Source organism: Symsagittifera roscoffensis, chromosome 1, assembly GCF_963678635.1.
Source record: "Symsagittifera roscoffensis chromosome 1, txSymRosc1.1, whole genome shotgun sequence".
Taxonomy (NCBI): Eukaryota; Metazoa; Xenacoelomorpha; order Acoela; family Convolutidae; genus Symsagittifera; species Symsagittifera roscoffensis.
Window position 1 is genome coordinate 77,738,170 of NC_087062.1, and position 9,599 is coordinate 77,747,768.

Here is a 9,599-nt window from a genome sequence, read left to right on the forward strand (position 1 = left end):
CTACTAAGTTTCATCCATATCCATAATATAATACTTCCCAAGTTGTCCCATTTCTAATGTCTATCATCACTGTTCCCGAGAAAAGGCTAATAACACCGGAAAGAGCCGTCGGAGGGGTTTTACTCACATAGTTTTTTTTGGGGTTGGTGCCCACTGTCTATTGCCGCCATAAAATTGATATGGCGTCACTCAATATTTTGCGTAAATTGCCTATTTTCGGTTTAAGGGTTTTTTCCCAGATGCTAATAAATTCAGGTCCAGCCGCTGGATTTGGCTCAATTAATAATAATAATTGATGTACCTTGTTACTACCTATAATATGCCAAAATTTAGGCTCCCTCCGTTCAGTCGAACCGAGAAACGAAATCCGGATGTCGAGGTGGGGACTATTTGCATAGGACATAACACCAGAAGCAGGGGTCTAGGGGGTCTGTGATTCTGAACCTAAGCTTCCCTCAACTGGGTCTATAACGTACTACATTTTGGCTCCATTCCAACCGCTGTTTGCCGAGTTCTAAGGGTTATTTGCACTTCCAGGAACCGTTATCACTTGAGACCAGGGGTCCGAGGGGTCTCGACTTTTGCATGCCGGGGTCAAATCATCTCTAGTATTCATCCTATGAGTTTCATAAAGCTAGCCCCGGTAGTTTCCGTTTGGGGGGGGGGGTATCACTTTTGGTACCTTTTAAAATCCTGAATAATCTTTGTTTGTTTTCGTCGATTTTACAACTGAAAAAATTGCTTACTTCTCTACTTGTCGTCTTGATTCGTCAACATCGAGCTACGTACTTCTCATTTAACTTCATTAAACCTCATGCATTTCTCAAGGTAAACTGCCAACGAAATATGATTTTGGATAAAAAAAATGTTAAGATCACCGATCCTACAGGACCAGCAAAGCACGCGGCGTATGGCAAAAATGCCGTTTTGAAGCTAACAATTGCTTTTTTTTTTAAAGCTAGCATATGCTTATTTTTCAAAGTAACAACGATTTGTTTGACACTATTGCTGTTACTTTGACGTTGATAGTTCAGATTGACTGCTCTCGGGCAATCCAAAATATTTGTTGAATTACAATTAAATTCTTTCAAAAAATGAACACCAAATAAACGTTTTGCAATATACGCACATGAATTCGCAATTGTTTTTAATCATTTTATCCCGGGTTGACCCCTATACAACAAAAATGTAATCCTACAATTCCACTAAAAAATGCTTGGCATACAGTTTCATGCATGGGTTCTATTAAAAAATGCTAATTATACAAATTCTATAAATAAAAAAAGTGTCATAAGCATAATTTTACATACAAAAGTTTTAAATCACAGGAAAACTTTTTCAGATTTTATAGTTCTCATTTTAGTTGCTAAACCGGTTTTACGAACAAAAAAAACGCTTCCAAATTTTTGCTTAACAGTCCAAGCAGAGTTTTTATACATTAAAAAAACACAAGGGTCACATTGAAGTTTCATCGTGATGGTGGAATTTTACTATATTGTTTTAGATGATAAAATATAACCTGAATCTTACAAAACAACGGCCACAATTTTTAACGTCTGAGTTTTTCGAAATATTTTCGATTCAATGCTGTTTAGTTTAGTCTGTTGGTTTTCTCATTTGCGAAGCACAAATATGAAGCAAAACACAAAAAAGTTACCACGAAAAATGCCTGTCATACTATTTCAAACGAACGTATGAAGCCATTCCATTGTATGGAAAAATGCTTATCATGTGATATTCATAAAAAGTTTTTTTTCTATGAAATTGTTTGAAATTGTATGATAAGCAGTTTTTCCATAATATGGAAATGTATGATATGCATTATATTTCAACCCGGATGATGTTGCAGTTAGGCAGTCAATCAATTTTTGATAAGGCAAAAAAATACCTCGTAAAGGTAAAAAACATGATTCTGAAACAACTCCTCTTAATCCTCGTTTTAATCAATTCAGAAATATATATTTTTATTTACCTTCATGTGCTAACCGATAACATACCTAAAATGATAAAATGAGCGCTAAAAGAGCGACAGCAATCAGGGGCGATCAGTGCACCAATAGCGTCCCAATTTCGACCCAGATTCAAAAAAAAAAACTTTTCATAGAGGTTTCATGCTTGATAATGCAACAAGGCATAAATCAGAACAGCTGTTTGACCAAAACACGATGGAGTTATCCATTGTTTATCCAAAATACGTGATTTTTTTTTTAATTTTCTCGGTTTAATTATTATTTTTCTTTTAAAATCAGAATAGCAATAGCAATTATCGAAAAACAAGTAGCTAGAATAGCTAGTAGCGAAAGTTCTTATCGATATAATGTTTCGGCTTGGAATTGAAAGCCGTCAGATAAAGTAAAAATAACGAAAATCAGAGAATATCTAAAGTAGCTAACATTTTTAAAAGGTTTTTCTAGACGTTAAGTGTTGAGGTCCATCTTTTTACGGAGCAAATTATTATTTCAAGCAAAATAATCGAAGCAAACCAGTCGTTCGAATGATTTATGTAAACGAGTGCCTCTTCAACAGCGGTATTATTATTGATCATATTTCAATCCATTTTTTGCCAGTTTAGCTGTGATTTGGAAACCGTTGACTTGAATGGCGCCGTCTATCATAAAGTTAAGCTCATGAAAACGCTTCTCGAACAAAATTAAAGGAGGTTTCTTGCTTTGCTTTTTTTGTTGCGACCATTGGAAAAGAAAAGTTTTTGTTTTCGAGCGTTTTCAAGCTAAATCAAGTTATAACAATTGAGGTCAAATGGGATGAAGAGATTAAAAATCTCACAAATTTTTTTCATTGTCAAGATGAAAAATAGTTCGAAAATTTTGTAGTGCGTAGGGCCTGCAAGCATTTGCAAAGCTATCAAATTGAAAAGCTTAGCATAAAAAAGTTCTGAAGCTTAAGTTAAAGGTTTTTACGCAGAAAAAATTTAAAACAACCAAAAAAAACGGAAAAAAAATTGAAAACGAAACTAAGAAAAACATTTTGTTTTTGCTTATGTCTTGTACTTCGCAAAGATAACTCTAGTGTACGAATTACGAAGGTCATCACTAAGGTTTTCGACGCGTCCAGACAATTCGGCCAAAGACAACTCAGCCGATTTGAAATCCAGACAACTCAGCCAAAAGTATGCAGACAATTCAGCCAGAGACAATTCAGCCAATAATAGTGACCGCTGCAGTCGCGCCAACGTGTTGCGAGCTTGCCAACAGAGGGTAGGACTCTATACGAAATTTAGAGCCGATTATCGCAGCGAACTGGCGATCTTAAACCGAGAAATAGCTCCAATTCCGATTTTTTTTATTCGAACTTAGCATTTTGTACAACTGGCTGAATTGTCTCAGGCTGAATTGTCTGTATATTTTTGGCTGAATTGTCTGAATTTCAAATTGGCTGAGTTGTCTTTGGCCGAATTGTCTGTGCGCCGTTTTCGAGCCTAATTTTTGTCCAATTTTCTGAAAGATCAAAAAAACTTCTCACTCAAAATTTTTTAAATGAATAACTACGCTTGAAATTTTTGGGGCCAATTGCACAAGAATTGACTAAGCTTATTCACCAATCAATTTTTCACTATAAAAAGAAAGCAAACAAACTAACTGAGCTTAAGAATTGTCCCATCAGGTTTCCAGACGTTAGATAGAAATCCGAAGTAAAATGGAAACAGTATCCTACCAAAACTTCATTAATTACTTTTGATCAAACCTGCGTTTTTTTAAAAAAAAAAAAACTTTTTTTTTAAGAAAAAAGTGAGAGCAGTTCAGTTCAAATTCATCTTTGTAGTAGTTGGAACATAATTGAAAGATGCCCGAGGGAAAAAGAGCCCGGCCTGAGGGCACGAAGTGCCCGAGTGCGGCTCTTTTGCCCGAGGCCATCTTCAATTATGTTTTAACTGTTGAAGAGTATGTTTTTGCTCTTTCTGAGAGAAAGATGCCATAAAATTGTGAAAGAGCCCGAAAAATTGTAAAAGAGCCCGGAAAAATGCGCGAAACTGTGCTAATGATTTCTTTTTTTCATTCATGCGTTCTATTGTTTCATTTTTCATTCATGTCTTGTCGTGAAAGAACATGTGTCAAAGAGCAAAATTATACTCTTTGGCCTTGAATGTGATTTTTCAGCTCTGAAAAAAACACTGAAAAAATTCAGCTTTGAAAAAATTCGGTTTGAGCAATATTGCCACTCTTTATGGAGGAATTAAAAAAACTATTGTATCTGTCCTTATGTTACAATAAACTTTTTGCCATTCCCTCGCAACTCAACCCTATTTTTTTCTTCTCGTGTTTGCAACTCAAAAACGTCTGCTTTTTTTCAATTTTTTTGAATAATTGGCAAACATCAAGCTCAACTACCTAAAGAGGAAAAAAATTATTTGCCGGAATGATTCTCAGTAACAAATTCATCGCGTGTTTGCTTCTCTCTTCGACTACTCTGAATTCAATCTTTGATTTTCTTCGCATATCTGATATTTTTAGCAATAAACGATGCTTAATAAAATACGAAAGAGCATAGCATGAAGTAGGAATCTCAAGCCAAAAAAAAATCTTTGTCTCATAAAAATGTTTCATTTTAAATCATTTTTTAACGTTTTAGGAAATTGAAAATTTTTTTCAGCTGGGGAGGGAATTTCAATCAACTGTGGAAGTTGACTGAGAAAAACTTGTTTGTTCAACTTTTTGATTTTTTTTTTGCGCAGTGAAGAGCGATTATATTGTTTTTATTAATCAGAAATTTATCCCTTTCTTTCATTTTTTAGCTCTGGTTGGTACGTGTTTTCAAACGGTCTCTCCTGTAGAAACTTTAACATCACTACCACGTCATCAACCTACCACGTCACTGACAACTTTTTTCCCAATTGCAATTTATTTAAAGTTCACAGAAACTAATTGCCTTATGTTGAAAATGAGATTCTATCTGAGTTTAAAACTGCATCTTTTTTTGCTTTGATTACTTTTTTCCTTTTTCAGAGTTGCATTTTTTTTGCAACTTTTGTTCCAACTAGAAGTTTGATTATGTTGTGTTTCTTCGAGGGTTGATAGCAAAATTTTATTCATCAAAGTAAATCTGACCTTAAATGAATATTCAAGAACCCGGTGGGCCTCTGGAGAAATTTCAAATTGATAAAATAATTGAAATTCTGCTTATTCTCCACGGTATTACTTTTAAAAATGAGTTTATGAAAAAATTATGGGTAAAAATTATCACTGCCATATTTACACTGTAGTTATTAGCAAGAGTCGTTATTAGCAGACGCTTTTTCTCATATCTTTTAGGAATTCATTTCCTTTTTGAATTTTTTATATACCAATATCTATTATTTTTATGTGGAACAGCACTGCTATTTTTTTCCTGATTTTATCACTGATCAGTGCGATTGGCTGTTGCCCAGTAATTTTTTATACTGTTGCAATACTGAAACAGTACTTGTTTTTACTGGCAGACCAATCCGGGCAATAAACGTTGATTGAGGTGAAATTTTTCAGATTCAGCACAGAAACGGCTTGTTTTCTTAACTTAGCCCAATCTAAGTCCACGAGTTGATTGATAGCGTTTTTTTCTGCTCAAACACATTTCTTTTACAGACTTTAAAAGGGGTGCATCCGGGGTATTTTCACTTAAACAAATTACAGAGCATCTTCGTAATATAAATTGCTTGCAAAATTGAAGAGAAAACTCAGTAGATCAAAATTATTCACAGGTATCAAGGGTATCCATAGTTGCTGTTCAAGCAGTACAAACTGTTTTGTATTAGTGTACTGTAATGATTAAATACTAATTCAAAATTACCATTATAAGTTTTTTATATAAAATAAATATAACGATGAACACTTAGAATAGAAATCAGTTAAATTTCGTCATCTGCTTTTGGCCTGTAAATGGCGATGACGTGAAACTGCTGATTCGGATCCACGACTGCTCTGCGGAGTGTGTCGTCGAGTGGAGTGGGTATCGGGTTTTTGCGTTCGCCCGAAGCTGATTTGGCGATTGGAGTTTCAGCTATGGGCTGTTGATAAATCATTTGCATGCGTGGATTGTTCATAGCAGGTCGCGCAGCTCGTTTGCGGGCCGAGTAGACTAAGTTTTCGCGCCTCTTTTTTATCGAGGTCGGAGTTGGGTCACTTGTGGCCGGCAGCAAGCAGTAGCAATTAACAGTTCTGCAGGGGAAGTATTTGATGAATATTATGCGATATCTTTTGCATAGCAGGGTGTAGAGAAATGGATTTGCACAGCTGTTAACGTAGGTGAGGGTGACAAAAATGAAGTGAACAGCTTTGAACCAAGACTTCTGCCAGGGGATACTTTTGAAGAACATCTGGATCAAAACCAGAGTGCTAAATGGTAAGTAGCATACCATGAAAAGAACAATGATCAACAAAATGATTCTGGTCACTTTTCTTTTCCTGCTTAGATTCAACTGAATCATGCGGTCATTGACCGTTTGGGATGCTTGGTTGTTCGAGGTTTCGGCTAAATCGTCATTCTCTATTTTGACCGTATCGTTCTGCGTATCATACAGAACGGAAGTGACTGTCCTAAACTCACGCAGCATCTCAAGGTAGAGCCAAGTTAGCAGAATTCCCGGAATGACGAAAATTGAGAGGTACTGGAACACAAAGTAGATTCTTTGCCAATCATCTGGTGGTTTGATGTAGCATCTTAAAACCTCTTTTCTATCTTCATAATCACTATTATCGCTATCACCGTCATCAATTTCTTCAACCGGTGCCCCCAAATTGGGTAAAATGGTGGTAGTTAAATTAGCCATAATGTTGCCCCATTTATTTATCCCAAATGGGCTATTATTATTACCATCCGCATCTGAGGTATCTGGGTAAAGGTTGAATTCCCTCTCAGTTCGAATGGAAGCTCCCGGGTGGTCGTGTTGATTAATGTATTTGTCTATATTTTCATTATATCCTTGGGGGTTGCCATAATTTGGGTGATATTGTGTGGTTGAATTGTTTGAGATGGTGTCAATTTGGTTCTGGTTCGATCCGCCCAAATGACCTAAGAAGAGAGAGTCATTTGTTGTCCCTAGGAAGAACTGTTCCGCGCCCGTTCTATTTTGATTGAACCCTGGTGTGAACAAAAGCCCCCCATCAGTTATATTCGCCCCTGGGGTTATCAAACCAGATGAGATATTATTTCCCTGGCTGCTCTCAAAGTTACCCTGAGTGTTACTACTCAGTTTTCCCGGCCTGTATTTGATGCGCACTGCGTGGCTGAGAAAGAACATCGGACTCGTAATGACAGTGGAAACAAAAAGAGCAATGGCCACTTTGAAGATGGCGCGGCGCAGCAGATTCGAACAGGTCGTTCGGAAGGGACGCTTTATGGCCAGAAAACGGTCACTGCACATGATAACCAGGATGTTTATGGACACTGACATGAATAATGAGTCCAGACCACAGTAGAATTTGCACACTGAAACAAAATTATTTCAAAATGAATTCATTAAGGCCAGTTTTACGGCCAATTATCAGCAAAATACCATCTTTTATACAATTTTTATTGAGGTGTTGTAGAATAAAACTTTCATTTTTGACATTAATGCATTTTACAACTACTCTTATTTCTGCGCTTTCCAAAGATAATAAGTGTGTTTTTGAAGGATTAAAAAACGAAAGGATTTTCGGTTCATAAAAAATTTCGGGCCAATTTAAAATCCTCCTCCCAAAGCCTTTTAAGGGAGGGGATGTTAACTTGGCTATGAGTTCGAGTTTTCAAGCCAATCAAAATGCAGAATTTTACATGGAGCGCTAAGCAAATTTAACTTCAAGTGAACGCTGGGGTGGAGGATCTTAAAATGGTCTATTGGGAGGGGGGGGGGGGGTATTTGAGGATGTCAAGACCCGAAATATTTTTTTTTCATGAATAATTGACTTGGCATTTATCAGTTTTCCTGAGGAAGATGGCAGACAGATAGATTGACACTTGAGACCAAAAAAATGCCAATGGTCTCTAAAAACTTTTTTTGACCGGTGGCAATGCTGATAAGCATAGTATGCGACTAGCATAAGTTTTGAAATGGCAATTTTTCCATTGGAAGCTAATATTTTATGACTTTCAAAATTAGTTAGATTCAAGAATGAAAAGACTTCAAAATGATATTCATCTTCGCTTGTTTTGGTCGTACGTTTATTTGTGATATCTGATATTGAGTGGGGGAAAACACACCTGATAGCATATTTTTTCTTTACGCGGCCGAAAAAAAAAGAGAAAAATTACAGCTTTCTTCAATTATTGAATAGGATTATTAGTGCAAAGGATTGTTCGGCCTCTCAGTTAGACCATTAAATGTTCCGCTGATATGAAGTCAGACTTCTGAAATTATAAATCCATTTGTACAGACGCAAATTCAGTGAACTTGATAGACTGCAATTACAAGAGTTGCTCCGACTTTTCCTTCCCTGTTCTTCTCAGAGCAAGTCACTTAAGAGCAGATTAGTCAAATTTGTTCCCTGATTCAGCCGCAGACCGGAAAAGAAACAAATTGCTTTCAACAATTGCAATTTATAATTTGAAATGTTTCCTTACTCAGAACCGGCTGATTAAAAAAAAAGACCACAAGCAACAATACGGTTGGAATAAAGCCCAAAAAAATACATTCACACTTATATTAAAAAAGATTAACGAGACTTAACTCCCTCGATAAAAACTAGGAGACAATTTAATTAGATATCCGAGAAGGGCGCTAGTTTTTTTTTTGCTTAAATGCCAATTGAAATTATGGTCGCATTTCAAACAATATTGTTTTTCAATTATAAAATGTTTTTTTTTTGGAAGAAATAAAAGTTGACTTTTTATAAGATAGCAGAATTATCAAAAATAGCAAATATGAAAAAATGAAAGAGATCGAGATACATATATTACGTTTTTTTTGGTTAAATTTAAGATAAAAATGGAAATTTGAAAAGCATCAATTGTGTTTTCCACGATCAATAAAAAGGATGTCCGCAGCAGGTTGTCCGATTAGAGATGAAATAAACAGTTAACAGAGCACATGCTACTATGTTGAAAAAATTCGACTGCCTTTCCCTCAATTCTAACCCCCATTTTTCACAGATATCAGCCTTCCTTCTTTCTTCATTTAAACACTGCACTTTATACTGGTTCAGTTGTGCCGCATAAATTTTGTTTATTGTAGAAAGTGAGGAATATCTGCGCTTGGGGTGTCTTTATATTCAGACCAATTTCGACTTTTTAATTAATAGTTTTTCTTGCTATCTGAAATCTTGAGCGCATATATAAAACGGTTTTCCACCTGTGATTAATTTTGAGAACTTAAGGGCTCGAAAATTGCGAACTAAGCAAATTTGCGATAATTAATGCGCATAAAATTTCCAGTATTTTAACGTATCTATATTTAGGACTTCTTTGGCTTTTAATGAAACTCTTTTACTTGAGCACTTTTGTATTGATCCCTTCTGAATTAGTATTTTAACATTGCAGCTTTTGTACTTCAAAAGTTTTTGCAAATTTTAACACACCACAGCTTCTTTACACATGAGAATTTTTTCAGCTGTTTTACCCAGAAAGTTTTCGATTTGAATTGCGAACAATAAAAAAATCTGCTACTGGTTTTTTTTAGTTAATTTATTACA

General features: G+C 35.6%; 1 protein-coding gene across 1 annotated transcript; it reads right to left on the reverse strand.

Moving 5' to 3' along the window:
• Window positions 1-5,668: 5,668 nt before the first annotated feature.
• LOC134857059 (uncharacterized) lies at window positions 5,669-7,413 on the reverse strand. The gene has a single exon (XM_063873407.1). It carries the CDS (start codon window positions 7,382-7,384, stop codon window positions 5,840-5,842), a length of 1,545 nt encoding a protein of 514 aa, XP_063729477.1. The 5' UTR covers window positions 7,385-7,413; the 3' UTR covers window positions 5,669-5,839.
• Window positions 7,414-9,599: the final 2,186 nt, after the last annotated feature.

What these genes read in the sequence shown, in the direction of transcription:
- LOC134857059 (XM_063873407.1), bottom strand. Translation starts at nt 7,384, where the DNA reads ATGTCAGTGTCCATAAACATCCTGGTTATCATGTGCAGTGACCGTTTT.